The sequence below is a fragment of the Drosophila ananassae genome, chromosome 3R (genome assembly GCF_017639315.1).
Source record: "Drosophila ananassae strain 14024-0371.13 chromosome 3R, ASM1763931v2, whole genome shotgun sequence".
In the NCBI taxonomy this organism is placed as follows: Eukaryota; Metazoa; Arthropoda; class Insecta; order Diptera; family Drosophilidae; genus Drosophila; species Drosophila ananassae.
Window position 1 is genome coordinate 22880367 of NC_057930.1, and position 16259 is coordinate 22896625.

At 45.8% G+C, this 16259-nt stretch overlaps 3 protein-coding genes across 5 annotated transcripts; 2 read left to right on the plus strand and 1 right to left on the minus strand.

The window, feature by feature from the left end:
* The first annotated feature begins 82 nt into the window (after nt 1-82).
* Nucleotides 83-2376, plus strand: LOC6497466 (L-2-hydroxyglutarate dehydrogenase, mitochondrial). The gene is made up of 3 exons (XM_001961986.4): nt 83-527; nt 921-1778; nt 1844-2376. Exons 1-3 carry the CDS (start codon nt 415-417, stop codon nt 2232-2234), a joined length of 1362 nt encoding a protein of 453 aa, XP_001962022.1. The 5' UTR covers nt 83-414; the 3' UTR covers nt 2235-2376.
* On the minus strand, nt 2360-5386 carry LOC6498071 (transport and Golgi organization protein 6). The gene is made up of 3 exons (XM_001961985.3): nt 5237-5386; nt 2983-5181; nt 2360-2924 (listed from the first exon to the last, which is right to left on the minus strand). Exons 1-3 carry the CDS (start codon nt 5295-5297, stop codon nt 2422-2424), a joined length of 2763 nt encoding a protein of 920 aa, XP_001962021.1. The 5' UTR covers nt 5298-5386; the 3' UTR covers nt 2360-2421.
* Nucleotides 5387-5401: 15 nt separating this feature from the next.
* Nucleotides 5402-15525, plus strand: LOC6497467 (AP2-associated protein kinase 1). 3 transcript variants are annotated; one of them, XM_001961984.4, is made up of 8 exons: nt 5402-5897; nt 8152-8285; nt 8359-8492; nt 8547-9099; nt 9159-9763; nt 10133-10431; nt 10491-10730; nt 12980-15525. In XM_001961984.4, exons 1-8 carry the CDS (start codon nt 5735-5737, stop codon nt 15337-15339), a joined length of 4488 nt encoding a protein of 1495 aa, XP_001962020.1. In that variant the 5' UTR covers nt 5402-5734; the 3' UTR covers nt 15340-15525. The 3 variants fall into 3 exon arrangements, with proteins under 3 accessions (XP_001962020.1, XP_032307306.1, XP_032307304.1); XM_032451415.2 differs by lacking the exon at nt 12980-15525 and adding an exon at nt 10828-12472 and having other exon boundaries at nt 5404-5897; XM_032451413.2 differs by lacking the exon at nt 12980-15525 and adding an exon at nt 11909-12472 and having other exon boundaries at nt 5404-5897.
* The last annotated feature ends 734 nt before the right edge of the window (nt 15526-16259 follow it).

Below are 16259 nucleotides of genomic sequence, written 5' to 3' on the forward strand. Positions count from 1 at the left end.
ATATCCCCCATTGGGGGACACCCCATTTGGGGAGACCACTTGAGGATACCGCCAGCTGGTCACTCCGTCGGCTTATCAACAAATCAAACAGCTGACTCCTCAGCAGCCCCAATACCTCCCACATCCCCCTCACCCACTCACCCCCCGAAACACTTATCAATTAGCGACTTCATGAGTTTACTTTAGATGCTCAGCCCGTTCCCGCGAGCATATTTATTTTCTCTCGCGGCACGGAAAAGTTCCACGGATTCACGAATCCAAAAATCAGTCAGTCGATTCGCAGGGCGGCGAGCTGTACGCACAATTTGTCAGGGGCGGAGACAAGGTCAAGCAAGGTCTTTGTTGGCAACCAAACCAATAAACCGAATTCCACGAGCGTCCGGACGGTGAAAGGATAAGGAGAAAGCGAGAGAAATGGCCCAGGTGCGACAGCTGGTGCAGGGAGCGAGGAGAGGACTCCTCAATGTGGGCGGCGTTGCCCAGGTGGCGACCCAAAATCGCTACCAACACGGCGGGGCCATCAGCGGGTGAGTTCTTTTTGGGATTCAGATAAGAATCTAGCTCTCTGCTTTGAGAATTTTCTTATGGTCTTTGCGGTTTTAAGATCGAGATACTGTAAAGTGTTTCAGATACTTTTCGGGGGTTTACAATGCGGATAAGATACAGATACATGTTCTGACGGATGCTCGTTAAATACTTTTCAAAACAGAGTTATATAAACCGAGAAAAACGAGCTTTTGGGAGGTGACAAGTTACATATATCATAGGAGATAGATTTTATACTAAACGTCAATAAAAATTTCATATATTATTTAATTAATATAAGACTTCTCAGTTACTATCTGCTATATTACAGTATTTTAATCTTAAAACCAGATTCTGCCTTTCTGAGGTGATAATTTCTTCTCTCTTCTGCGCAGAGATTATGATTTGGTTGTGGTTGGTGGTGGCATTGTGGGCACCGCCTCTGCCCGCGAGATCCTCCTGCGCCACCCCACCCTCAAGGTGGCTGTTCTCGAAAAGGAACCCAAACTGGCCACCCACCAGAGCGGCCACAACTCCGGAGTTATCCATGCTGGCATCTACTACAAGCCCGGCACCCTGAAAGCCAAGCTCTGCGTGGAGGGAATGCATCTGGCGTATGCCTACTTGGATGAGCGAAAGATTCCATACAAGAAGTGCGGCAAGCTGATCGTGGCCACCGACGAGAAGGAGGTGAAGCTCCTGGGGGATCTGGAGAAGCGTGGCATTGCTAACAATGTCCCGGACCTGCGGATGATCGAGGGCAGTGAGATTCAGGAGATCGAGCCCAATTGCCAAGGTCTCAAGGCGCTTCACAGTCCGCACACCGGCATCGTAGACTGGGGCCTGGTGACCCAATACTACGGCGAGGATATTAAGAGGTCCGGCGGTCACATCTACCTGGACTACAATGTCAGCAAGTTCAGCGAAACCAAAGAGGGCACCGAGTACCCAGTGACCATCCACGGCGCTAAGCCAGGACAGACGGTGCGAACCAAGAACGTCCTGACATGCGGAGGGCTGCAGTCAGATCTGCTGGCCGAGAAGACCGGTTGTCCCCGGGATCCCCGCATTGTTCCCTTCCGTGGGGAGTACCTCTTGCTCTCGAAGGAGAAACAGCACATGGTCAAGGGTAACATTTATCCAGTACCCGATCCGCGATTCCCCTTCCTGGGTGTTCATTTTACGCCTCGCATGGATGGTTCCATCTGGCTGGGACCCAATGCTGTTCTCGCCCTGAAACGAGAGGGATACACGTGAGTCTTAAAGGGTAGACATTACAAGGACATATTAAATAAAATAACCTCACCTCCTCATTCAGTTGGGGCGACATCAATATCCTGGAACTACTCGACGCTTTGAGATATCCTGGCTTTGTCAAAATGGCCAGCAAGTACGTTGGCTTCGGCCTCAGCGAAATGTCCAAGTCGTGGTTCATCAACCTGCAAGTGAAAGCCCTGCAGAAGTACATCCCCGACATCACGGAGTACGACATTCAGCGTGGTCCAGCCGGAGTTCGGGCCCAGGCCATGGACCTGGACGGCAACCTGGTGGATGACTTTGTCTTCGATCGCGGAGAGGGTTCGGGAGCACTGGCCAAGAGGGTGCTTCATTGCCGAAATGCTCCGTCGCCAGGTGCCACGAGCAGCTTGGCCATTGCAAAGATGATTGCCGACAAGATCGAGAATGAGTTCTCGATTGGAAAGAAGTAAACGCTAGTAACCCAAAGTCTAGACCCCATTTATCCTTAAAAATGCCATCGTTTAGATGAATAATTCGCATTTCTCTTTGTAAGTCATGAAGGATATTTTTTCATAAAAAAACAGACAAATATAACTCTTTTTTAAAAATCTATTCTAAAATCACATACTTTAAGATTGTCTTGAAACTTATTTTATCTTAGTTTAGTTCCAGGATGTGGCGATTCTTTCTAGGTGTAGGATTACTGTCCTTGATGCCCAGCACCTTGATCTGCTTCTGCAGGGATCGCTCTTCCAAACTCGTTTGAATTAGTTCCCGGCATTTTTCATTCAATATTTTCAAGCCATTGGCGGCATGCTGGCGCATTTGAGGATCGCAGGACTCACTGGCTTCAATGGTTTTAAGTAAACGATAAACAGGCAATAGCATATCCTGGTAGTCCAACAGATTCTCCATCCCATTGAGTAGCTCAGCCAAGACCAGGACAGCGGCACGTTTGGAAGGAACATAGCCCCCGGAGGTCAGTTCATTGTTCACCAGCTGGAGCAACTCCTCGAAGAAGTTGTGTACTTGGAAAGCCAACAGACGACAGAGCTGGGCGAGATTGGCGAAGGCGGACATCCGAAACTCATGAAGTGGAGAGCGGGCACCATGCATGAAGCAGTTAAGGAGAACTCCCTTGTAGCGATAGCACAGGGGTCCTGAAAAAAGATGAGAATTTAAATGCTTGAATGCTTCATCACAGAATAATATACCCACCTATCTCCTGGGAAACTTTGAGAATAGCTTCTCCCACAACCAATCTGTAGTCCAACTCAGCCGTCTCAGACAAGTACTCATCGCTCAGCTTCTCCAGCACTTCAGACTCCATCACATGCACCAAGGCCACAAACAGACGCACGCAGTTCAGAAAAGTGTACGATTCCTTATCCTTCAGAGTGGTGAGGGCCAGAGCTATGACCAGGTGACTCTGAGACATGGTAGTAGGATCCTTTTTGTGCAGCAGATCCATCATTAGCTGGATGCCATACACCTGCAGATGCGATTCCTTTTTCTCAATGAGAGAGCGCGCTTTCTGAAAGGGCTGAGTTTTCAGGGAATCACTTGGACGCCAAGCTCCTTGCAGGAGGTTCAGAAGAGCTTCAACGGATTGCTGGATTAGGGAATTACGAGATTCGGATTTCAACAGCAGCAGTTGCTCCTTCAGTTCTCTGCTCTCAGAAAGCTGAAGCTCTTCACTGCTCTCGATGAGTTCGTGCAGAAGATTGAGAATCAGGAGCAGTATATGAACAGCCGTTTCCTCCTCTTCGGACCGTTGTTGGAGCAAGTCCTTCAGGATTACCACAAACTCCTTCGTGTGCATAGCCAACTGAACTCTTAGTGGCTGGTGGGCAACCAACTGGTTAAGCGCTATAAGCAGATCCAACTTTAGTTGGTATTTGGAGTGCAAGAAGTCCTTTAGTTCGGACTCTGTGGAAATAAAATCCACGCTGGATGAGGATTTCTCTTTTAAAAGCTTCACCATAAAACCCAAGAGTGCCAGAAACACATTACAGATGAGGGCATTGTGGGAAGTGGATGTGAGTAGGCCAGGCAGTATCCTGGCCATGTCGTGGTCCACTTGGTATTCACTGGGAGCCACCTTGATTTGAATTTCATTTTTTTCTGACGACGGAAGCAGAAGAACACGCGGGTGGAGGCATTTCCAAGCAGGTTCCTCATCTATTTCCCAGCTGAATAATCTCTGAAGCACGGCCGGGAGTTCCTTTTCGCGTTCCCTATTATCCAAACACCTGGAAACCAGTCCTGAAATCTGATTTCTAGCAGGGAGTTCCAAAGGCAGACCATCATACAACTGGAGTAGCAGGGGTAGGTATTCTATCAAAAGGTTACTGGGCAAACAAGCAACAGAGGAGCTGCAAAATAGGTGTTGCCAGAACAGGATTCGATTGCAGAGTTCCTGATGATCCATTAAAATAAGACCCGCTATCAGGTCCTCCGGCTCAATCAAAGTTTTCCAATGGTTGGAGAGGATTTCCTCTATTACCTTTTGATTCCTCTCACTCAGGTCGTAAAACCTTCTCAGGGTAAGGATGCCAACACACAGTTTGTCCGCATCCTGGAGATAGAATCTGCAATACTCCAGCACTTGCTGAATCATCTTTTCCTGGGCCGACTGAGTGAATCCCTTCCTAGCCACTATTCCAGCAACAATTTCTGCATTTCTGGAGGGGCTCACATTGGGAGTCTGCTGCAAAGCTTCCACAAAGCTGGCAAAGCCTTGCGGGGAGTGTAGCTTCTCCAGAAGTTGATGGTGGAGCAGTTTCGCCAATGGAGCACACAGAGGAGTGGCTTTTAAGAGAAGCACATGACGAAAGAAATCCGACTTGGATTCCTGTTCCCAAAGGTAGGATATTGCTGATGATAACTCGGGGTAGTCTTCCTGAATTCGTAGACTGAGGATGGCCGCCAGGAGATCCCGCTGCACTAGCTCCATAGAGTTGGCTATATGAAACTGGCGAATTGGTAGAATATTCACAAAGATCTTGATGCTGAGGAGCAACAAGGCGGGATTCGCGGGAACCTTTCCCTTTGCTTCATTGAAAATTGGGGATTTGTAGAAGTCCTCATGGAGCTGGCACCTTAGGCCGTAGTAGGATAGTTCCTGAGTGGCTTGAATGCAAAGCTTTAGATGAGCCACCGATATAAGATCCTCCTTGGCATCGCTGTGGAAATTTATATTCTTGGTCAACAAGTGGATCACATGCTGCAATCGCACAATGTAGGATATAGAAGGATCCACCGCAGGATCTATCCTAGATTGCTGTTCAGGATTAAGTCCGTAGTCCGTACATAGCTCATGCAGCTGCTCTTGCAAATTTAATTTCGCATATTTTTGTAAAATAACCAAGTTTCCTTCCAGGTAGCCGGTTGCATTGGAGCAGGTTGCCTGTTTAGCTATCAGAGGTCCTGATTACTGAATGTTTCAATGAAAACTCGTTTCCTAGCTTACCTAGTGCCTTTTCAAAGTTGAGACTCTCAAGCAGAGCAAAGTATTTAGCCGTATTTACCATTTTTTAGGCCAACTCGCAAATCGGTTTGTTATTGTTTACAAATAGCTCCGGCCAAAAAACACCTTTTCAAACACTGGTTGCTGCCAGTGGGCAGAATCGCCAACCCCGGCTCTGGTCACACCGTCCTCAACGAACAACTTGAAGAGCTGCAGGAAAATCGAAAAACTTTCTTTTTCGCTGCAGTGTGTGTGTGTCTGTGCATTCAAAATATCATAATTAAGCTAACGCATCCCCAACGCGAACGCGGATCAATTGGCAAGCGGCAACGCCACCCGCTATTGCGAAAAAAACGAATAATATTGCCAAAAACACCTACGCGCAGGCAATTAAGACCGTGCGATTGTCTGTGTTAGTGTGTGTACGAGTGTGTGTGTGTGTGTGGGAGTGTGTGTGTGCTGCTTTCGAAGCAGTAAACATTTGCGAGAAAATCGAGGAAAATGAAGAAAATCCTTTCCAAGTTCGAGCGCAATGAGAACTCGCGACTGGAGAATCCGCACAACAGCAGCTCGTCCTCGTCCTCGAACGAGAAGAACTCCTTCGTGGGCAAGGTCTTTACAGTGGGACGCGTCGCAGTTACCGTGGAAGATGTCCTGGCGGAGGGTGAGTGGGTGACGTGGGATGATGTGGGTGTCCCTGGGTGTCTCGTATCTCTACATATCTACCTTGTGTCCTTATCGACTAAAAGCACGTAGCCCCAAACACCGATTATGCTTATCAAGCAGCTCGATTTACAGGTGGGCTGCCCCCTTTTTGGCAGATTAGATAAAAACCCAAGCGGTTCCCGAATCTGGGGCGTATAAACAGTCAGACAGACAGACACAGAAACCGCAAAAAAAAAAACCAGCATAAAAAACAGCTGCTGCGTATCCCCCGTAATTAGGGGCGCCACTTGTCGCATTTCCGATTGCACATTGCTGGAGTCCAGAACAGTCGTTAATATCTCTTATTTTCATAATTCCAACAATGACTAATGCTGACGTAAGTTCAGTGGATAGTGAATGAAATTCCTGCAACTTAGTATAAGTATTAATATAAGTTTTAATGTTAATATAAGTATTATAATTTTAAATACAAATAAACTTCATAATAATGACCCTGTCAGTGGTGGCCCTGGCCCTAAGATCTAAGCCTTGAATTTTTAATATCTAAATTATTTAGAGAGTTTTTAGTTGCAGAAACTATATAGTATATAGTATATAGCCTAGAGTATATAGAATCTCTATACATAGCCACAAATCAATTGAATCAATTATGTTAATTCAGCCAATGAAGCGGCAAGTCCGCTAGTGCCACTTCAAGTCTCTTCGATGTCCATTCCACCTTTTGTCGTAACTGGGAAATGGCAAAGTTCGCAATTCCTCGGAGGAAATCGTCCTGGCTTTTGTCCTTGTCCTTGAAAACCGGAGTGCACACATCCTGCACACTTTATATACCTCTCTGTGTGTGTGTGTGTGTGACAGTTTGAAAAGCACTCCTTGAACATTTGATCCTCCAATGATTCCTACTACAATGGCTTCCCATCTTGCACCTTTCCCTGTGGCTTGTCTCTCTTTTTATTTTATTTTTTTATTTTTTTTTGGCAAACAGACTCGATTCGTAATGTTATTGTGCGCTGCGCTGGCGCCGCTGTCAGTCCCCCAGTCAGCTGTTGTCGGGCATACCCTGTAACTCTTGGACAGAAGGACAAGGTCGACTTGGGGAAAGCTTGTCTACCGTTAAGATAGTGTAGAGTACCTATATTGCTCAACTTAATCCATTACCCAACCCTGCAAAAAATTTAAAAAAAAGTGACTAAGCGACAAACGGTTAACTGTGGAGACCTCCCTCTTTTGCCCTACCTTTCTCCATTGCTCCGCCCACTTTGCATTCGACTCCCCCTTTCTCCCTCTAACCTCTCAAGTTTTCTCGTTACAATTTTGCATTGTTATTGTTATTGTTGCTTTTCGTGTAGTATTATTACTTTTTAATTTTTTTAATTTTATTTTTTTTTTTTGCCAAACTTGATTTGTTGCTGTGGGTTGCCAACCTTCGCCATTGATTAACATTTGACGCCGTAATTTCACAAAGTCGAGCAAAAAAAACAAGGAGAAATTAATTTTTATAAAATATAAAAAATAAAAAATCTTCAAAATATTTTATTTTAAATTTTAATTCTAAATCTCATTAAAAAGATTATAATTTAAATATTTACTCTCTTTTTCTTTCTCTGTTCTCTTGCTACCCTCTGCCCTCCCACTGTCAGCCCACCCATCTCTCCTCCACTCGATCTCAGAGCTCAGTATTGTTATTGTCGCATGTTATTGTTGTTATTTCTGTACGTGACCTTCAATAGTTTAGTTTCTGAATTGCGTTGCCTTTTTATCGTACGTATTTTGAAGTGGCGCAGAGCGACAGGTGCCGTTAGGGGGGGGACACTGAATTTTGAAGGGGGGCTCTACTTGAATTCTATGTGCAATAAAATGGAATAAAACTCATGCAAATTGTCTGACGGGGAGAACATGTGTAAACCGTTCCAGGGCCAGACAGTAACTGCTATCGCGTAAACTGGAATGATACCCAGTACTATGGGTTTTGTTAAAAGTATATCTGCACTTTAAGAACTATGTGACAATTGAATAATCTTCCCTAGTCATGTATTTCTATCTAATACAAAGAAATACTATATTCATTTTAGTAACAAAGGATATGCTTTAGTCGTTCTATTTAGTTCTTAGTTCCTAGTCCACCCCTCTGTTTTTTTTTAGTTTGTTTACCATTTACAGCTGACAGATGTTTTGGGCTGTCTAGACCGTAAACTTCCCCCCCAACTAATGCTATTCTTTGTTGTTATCTTCCCTCCACCGATTTCACGCAGGTGGCTTCGCCATGGTGTTCCTCGCCAGGGGCAATGGGGGCGGCAATTCCGCAGCCACCAAGTACGCCCTGAAGCGCATGTACGTCAACAATGAGCACGATCTGAATGTGGCCAAGCGGGAGATCCAGATTGCGGTGAGTAGACCAGAATGGTTCCATCCAAAACAAACTAAAACTAACAAGATACTTCCTCCGGGACTCCCAACAGAGCAACCTCAGCGGGCACAAGAACATAATCGGCTATGTGGACTCCAGCATCACACCCACGGGCAATGGAGTGTGCGAGGTGCTCCTCCTAATGCCCTACTGCAAGCATCACATGCTGGCCATGATGAATGCAAGGTAACTACATTATTCTATTCATAAGATTCCCTTCTAAAGTTCATGCCTTTCTAGATTACAAGTCGGCTTTACGGAGCCCGAGGTGCTGACCATCTTCTGTGATATTGCCGAGGCTGTCTCGCGGCTCCACTACTGCCAGACACCCATCATCCACCGGGACTTGAAGGTGGAGAACATCCTGCAGACGGACGCCGGAAACTTTGTGCTCTGCGACTTTGGTTCGGCGACAGCCAAGACCCTGAATCCGCAGCAGCACGGCGTCACTGTAGTGGAGGAGGAGATCCAGAAGTATACGACGTTGTCGTACCGAGCACCCGAAATGATTGATCTGTATGGGGGAAAGAGTATAACCACAAAGGCGGATATCTGGGCCCTGGGCTGCATGTTGTACAAACTGTGCTTCTTCTCATTGCCCTTCGGGGAGAGCACCCTGGCCATCCAAAATGGACAGTTCTCCATTCCGGACAACTCCAAGTACTCAAAGGGCATGCACCAGCTGATCAAGTACATGCTGGACACGGATATGGAGCGGAGGCCCAATATATGGCAGGTGTGCGAAGTGGCCTTCCGACTGGCCGGCAAAGATAATCCCGTTCAGAATCTGCATGTAAGTGGAGGACACTTTTTAGTTGTTTTTTCTTTTAAATAGCTCCTCTTCCTTTGCAGAAGACACCCATTCCAAACTTCGACCTGCTCCAGGTACCTCCTTTCGAGTCGGAGGCCAAACGAATCAGTGCTGCCGCCGCCAAGGCGGCCAAGCCCCAAAACGTGTCGATTGTGGAGGCTGGTACCAGTGTCGCCCCACGCTCCCGGCCCAAAGGATCATCCTCGGTGCACGGCGGCAACGCCCTGGGTCTGGGCCTGCCGCCCAGTCCCTCGCCCCGGCAGAATATCACCTCTCCACAACCACAGGCGCAGGCTCAGCTCCCCCAGCCCGTTGTCGAGCAGTTCCAGGCCAACTTTCCAGCCATGCCGGCCGCAGTTCCTCCTCTTCCAGCTCCGCAGGCCCAGGCAGCTGTTTCAGCAGCTCCTGTGGCCGCTGCCAGCAACCTCTTTGAATCCAGTGGCTACCCGGATCCCTTCAATGAGCCAGCCACGGCTGCAGTTCCAGCAGCAAATCTGCCAGCAACCGAGGACACCAACAAGGAAGAGGTGCCTCAGGAACTGGCTGTACCTGGTGGCACGCCCACGAAGAACATGCTGACGCCTCCGAAGCCCAGCGGAGGTGGAGGTCACAGGCGCAATGTCAGCGACACGTCGGCCTTCAATAAGTAAGTATGAAGTTCAATGTCATCCGACTGAAATCAAGGATGTCCTTGATGGAAGTTACTACCTTTTTGCAATGCTTATTCTGCACAATCTGTATGTGTTATGTGTTCTGCTCTTTTCTTGCTCTCTCACTCACTTTCTGCTTGTCTCTTTCTCTCTGTCCTTATCCGGTTGTGTCCTTAAGAGCTACAAGTGACCAGGACGAGGCCGATGAGCCGCAGAGCCAATAGAAACTATGTAGCCTTAAAATCTGTATTAGCTTCTCTGTTAATTTTTCCACATTGCTTGCTCTTTTTCCTTGAACTTTCTTTATTTTTTTGTTCGCTGATCACTCAATCACTCATCAAATTCTATTCTGTTGTGCGCTTTAGAACGTTTGCCAATGAAACGAGTCAGTTTCTGGCCCCGTTCAACAATAATTTGGCTGCCATGGGCGATGGACCCCAAACCTTGGCCAGCGCCGCCTCGAATCCGGGGATCTATGCAGCTGCCAATACTCAGGCAGCTGTTTCCATCAGCGAACTGATCAAGTCCGGACAGGGAGCGGCGGTAGAGAAGCGTGTGGAGGCCTGGAACCCGTTCGAGGAGGAACAGCCTTTCAGTCAGATGACCGAAGACCACATCTTCGAGGCGGAGTTTGACAAAATCAGGCAGAGGGGCAGTCAAGGGAGTAAGTATACTTTTTGTAACATTTCTTTCCTAAATACTAATCCCATTTATGTTCTTCAGGCATTACAGCCAAGTCAGCTTCCACAACTTCCACGCTGACGCCCACGGAACAGAATGCTAGTTCTGTTGCCATCACAACAGTTCCAGTTGCTGTCGCTGCTGCCGCACCACCACCTCCACCCATTACGGCCGCTGTATCGCCACATCCCACCCAGGTGGCGGAGGACCCGTTCGGATCGGCGCCATTCAGTTTGCCACCCGGACTGCGCGAGAAGGCGACCTCACTGCGCAAAACCGGAGGTAAAGCATGAAATTCCACCTTAACCGTTTGCAATGCCAGAATACGTTTAGTTTTCCGATTGTTGCTTTTGTTCGCTCTCTCAATCTCTCGATGCAGAAAGTGAAAGTGATTTGAACGTAGACGTAGACGTAGTCTAAACTCTTCCTAGTAACGCTCAACTCAGCAGGGATTCGATCGATATCCTCCAACCGGGTTTCCATGTATCGGCTGTACGAAGTCCCAGCTCCCAGACGGAAGATCTGCTCCAGCTCTATATAGTTATTCCGTATCGATCGCGATGCTTAGCGTGCCATAATTGTGTAGAAAGAATCGCGATCTAGCCTCTCCCAACTATCTTCTGTGTGTAGCCTACTTAAGTGCAATCAAAATAATTTGTAAATATCCCAAAAGCACCCACTAACCCCGACCTTAAACTATGCTTTGTACTTGGTACTCCCACGAAGGACAATAGGTGGATGGTGTTTGAGAATTTTGTATATAAAGTAACACTCTAAAGTACTATTCAAAGTTTGAACTCACTTCTTAAATATTTTGCTTATAAATTAAATATAAATTATAACATCTATTGTCCTTTCTGCACTCTTACAAGCTCTCTTCCCTTAACAAACTCCAACTGAAGCGCTTCTAACAAAGTAAATCTTGGTGCTGGTCCAAAAAGCTAGAAACAAATTGAAAAAAATATATTAAACAAGAAGTAAATTATAATTATGATGCATATTATTTTTAGTCTCTTTATAAACTTAGTCATTAACAGTAAACAATTAGCGGTTGTGGTTCGTGGACTAACCAGAAATCAAAAGAACAAAATTTCAATTATTCTATTGTACAACTAATTGGATTCCCGAATATGTAAATGTATCTCAATGTGTGTGTTTTTGTAAATTAGCTAACTAAGCGATGAAGTACTATATAGATACATATTTATTCATGTTGTTGGCGTAGTAGAGTGTGAAGTCGAATCGAAACTAATTAGCGTATACATTTTGGCAATAATTTGCATATCAAAGTTATAGATTTACAAGCCATGTGTTATCATCGTGCAATTCTAAAGATAAATGCTAAAGAGATTATTAATATTATTACTGTAGAATGCAGATCCAATTGCTGCTCAAAATCGATTAAGATCCTTTCACTTAAATTGTTTATTTATTTATTTTTGAAAACGCTATCGATAAAGTACGCCTCAAGCTGCGTTCCCTGCGGATGTGGCAGCAGCATCAGCAGAACCATCAGACAAACAAATAAAGTAAACCAAACCAATCAATTGTTAATAATCATCACCAGAGAGAGTCCAATCAAGAAGGTCCATAATTGTTGCTTCTCACAGACACACACACGATTAATTGAAATGTTCACTTAGCTATAACTACATACTACTACTCCTGTTAATACTTGTACATAAGATAATCGGGGGAAGAAAGATAAAGCCTTGAAGCGTTAACCCAAAGAGCTACAAAAAATATATAAAAGTCTAGTGTTTAGTAGAAGCGCAATGAAAGCAACAAAAGTCAGGTAACCAAGACACATACAAGCAAATTATCAGAAGGAAACTAATACAGAATACAGAATACAGATTATATATATATACAGATATATACATAAAGCACTATATATTTATATACAAGGCCAGTTAAGAAGGTGGGGCGCTAGCTTAAGTTCAGCCACAAGAATTGTATGAGAATTAAACCAAAACTGAAGCAAAAATGCAATAAATTCAATATTATGTTCCAAAAACCCAAAACTCAAATGTAAACCAAAACTAACTAAATGTGTGGGTTAATTTCTAAGTCAAGGCATGCACAGGGCTTTTAAATCCATTTAAATCATAATTTTATTATTTTTTAAAATAGAAAAAGAGACTATTTCACAAGCAAGTATTCAAAGTTCCTTGTTTTTTAATTTTTAAAAAATCTGTGGACTGTGCATGTCTTAAAATCAAATACATACATCACCGAATTAACTTTTGGGGTCCAACTAAAAAAAAAACCATCGAGTTCCAGCTTTTGTCTTCGCATTTGACATTCAACTAACAAAAAATAAAAAAAATCAAATATTACGTATACGTCACGTAGTACTTAGAGCAAGCATATATCCCCCTGAGATCCATCCAGATGCCATCCATCCATCCAGACACTCTCTCACCTCACTCGCATTCTTAGTTGTAGAACAAAATGCCGCTAACCCGTAAATTCGTAAACCCGTAATCTCATTACCTTACTGCATAAAAGTCCTTCGCTCTCGTCCACAGCGAAATTCATCGGCACCTCATCCGGCGTAGGCGTAGGCGTCGGATTGGTCACGCCCCTCAGCTCGGTAGCCAGCACTGCGCCCCATTCATCCAACTCGTCCAAGTGGCTGCTCTCCCCCACCCTGGAGGTGTCCAGCGAGGAGAAGACCTCTCTGATCAGCAAACTGAAAACGGACTCGGAGTGCGGCCTGCCGGGTGGCGGAGCTGGCGGTGATGCCGCTGGCTATGTGAAGCTACCGCTCGATGATCGCAACAAGTACGAGAAGCTGCGCAGCAAGGACCAGCCCACTACTGACGACTCTGATGATTCCGAGGGCTCTGGCTTCTTCCAGCAAGACAGCGATGAGGCCGGTGGCGGTGGTGGCGGCGGAATCTTCAAGCAGATGCAACTGGTGACCAGCACTCTGCCCGAGACCATACACAAGATCCAACAGGTAGCCTATCACAAGGTGGACAAGACATCCGCCCACCTGCCGATCGTCAAGAAGCTGCGCCAAACGACCAAGAAGCCCACAACTGCCGCCCACCAGGCGGCCCAGCAACTGAATCTCATGGCCGCCGCCGTGGCTGCCCAGGCCGAGGAGGCGGCGAAGGCGGCGGAATCTGATGGTGATTCCATTGGATCGGCCAGTGATCTGCGGGCGGAGGACGACGACTTGTTCGACGAGAATCCCCGCCAGACTCAGGCCAAACTGCGGCGCCCCTTGCCCTCGGAAATGGACGGAATCAGCGAATCCGTCAAGACCTGCAGTAGTTCGGCATACCATGCCGAGTGCGAGAGCGTGACTACCCACGAGGACGATGTACGCAGCCGGGTGGTGGTCAAGGTGCGAATGCGGAAGAAGGACCGCAGTCTCGTGGCGGCTGGAAACGGTGGAGATCCGAGTGCCCCATCGGAGGAACTGAGTCCCACGTCCAGCGATCTGATTCACAAATTTGGCGATCGTCCTCTGCTACTAGACGACGAACTGGACTACGGTTCTGGGGAGAGCAAGAGCAGCGCGGAATCTCCCCTAGCTGCTCCACTGCCAGAGATCCCCGGAGACGAGGAGGAGGATGTGTTCGCCTTGGCGCCGTTCAAGCTACCCGTTGGAGTTCCTTTGAAGAGAAAGAGCAAACCGAAAGCTAAACCCAAACCAGCTGAGCCGGAAATGTGGACCTCAACGCCTGTGAAGGCTTCGGCACCAGGAGGAGACTCTTCCGCCACGAACTTTGCCAACTTTCCGGCGCAGTTGACGCCCACAAATCAGACGGCGGAGTCACCGCAGCTGGACGAGTTCAATGAGCCCATTTTCAATCCCTTCCAAGACTCTCAACAGAAGGAGGAGGATCTGTTTGGCTCGGAGCCCTTTCCGCAGGTAATTCGCACCATCGAACAGAACCCGATGCACCACTTTCCCCCCAGCCACAATAACAATAACAACAATGTGATCAAAGTGCCCGCCACCACCGGCACTGTCTCCGCCTCTGCATCCGCCTCCGTTTGTGTTAATGTTCCTGTACCCGTTACTGCACCCGTATCCGTGTCCGTGGCTGCGCCACAACTGGTGACCATAAATCACTCGATCATTATCAACAAAACGCCAGAGCCGCTGATGAACCATCATCCACTGCTCCCAAATAACAATAACAATAGTAATCAGAAGTCGAGTGTTGGCGGCACCAGCAGTGTCTATGTGAATGTGCCGTCATCCTATTCCGCCTCCTCCGCCAGCCAGCCACAGTCCTCGCCGGCTGCTCCGCCTGTGTCTGTACCAGTTCCACCTCCAGCTACCCATCTCCGACCCCTGCTGCCCATTGCCGATAATACGTTTGTGCAAATCTCTCAAGATCGCTGCTCGGATTTCACGCCCGACGACGAGGAGGAGCCCGTGGTGTTGCGTGGTGCCGATGTGGTGGCCGACGGAATGGGAGTACCCGCCAGCGGCAAGCCGAAGAAGGAGAAGTCCCATTTGGCTGTGAGAGTACTCCCGGGCAAGCTCACCCAGAAGGTCAAGGGTCATTCGTACAAGAAAGTAAGTGCCGCCGCTTTGGGATCCACATCGTCCCTCTCATCCGGCAGCAAGCAGAAACATCAAAGGCTCCAGTACCAGTCGCATGACGATGATGACGATGACGACGCTAGGCAGGATCAGGATGAGAACCGAGGTGCCACCAGTCGCAATTTCCAATCAAATACCATTCAAAATTCAGCCAAAACCGGATTCAGTAACATGAGTTTCGAGGACTTTCCCTCGGACCAGGAGATGGATCGCCTCTCCCGAACCATTCCCTTCGAGGTGGTCCGGAACGAGAAGATGCTGCTGGAGGCGGAGAAGAAGTTCGGATCGCTCAAGCGGCGGAACAACCTGTTCTCCTGAATGCAAAAAAAAAGAGGACCAGAAAGGATTACCTATGGAGACCTGAGACTGAGTGTTTCAAATTATTATTTTTTGGCATTTCGTTTAAGCTTTTCTCCATTACGTTCCGTTTTTCAATATTCAGATATAGAAATCTGTATTTTTTGAGCCTAGCAATGTTACACATATTACTATATAGTATATATACAACAACAACAATAACAATATAGCCAGAACAATACCAATAACTGTTATTTATTGAAAAAAAACTAAAAAAAAAATGAAGTAAAAAGTATGTAAAATAGTTTTAGAAGCGAAATGTTTTAGAATTTATACACTGCGTAAGTTTACCAAAGTTACATTTATTGTTTGTGGCATTTTTTCAGCTTTTTTTGAAATAATTCCCTGATTTATTTATACACACAAAAAAAAACTATGTGATTATATACCCAATATATGTCCCCTAAACACAATTGTCACCCAAAAAAAACAAAAAAACAACCAATTGCATTCACTAAAATGTATTTAAGGACTTGTATTTCTTTTAACATATGCATCTATGTTATTACACCGTTTGTTTTTCCTATGTATTATCTCGTATATATATAAAATATGCGTATTATATTTATATTTTAAAAAATGCGTTTTATTTGGCATCTGGGATAATGAAAAATAATTATTATTTCATATAACAAAGTGACAAGAGTTTCAAAAAACACGATATACATTTTTTGGCAACAGCTTTGGCTATTTTATTTAATTATTTTAAACATTATTTAGGGGCATATATTTATTTTTCTCTTTAACTTGTTGCTATTTTAGTACTTTTGTTGCAATATTTACAGTAAACACTTAAACCATTAAGTATACAATACTATTTCTGACAAGCTTTTCTTATATATATTTTGCATTTTAATGTGATATTTCATTAAAATGTCAAA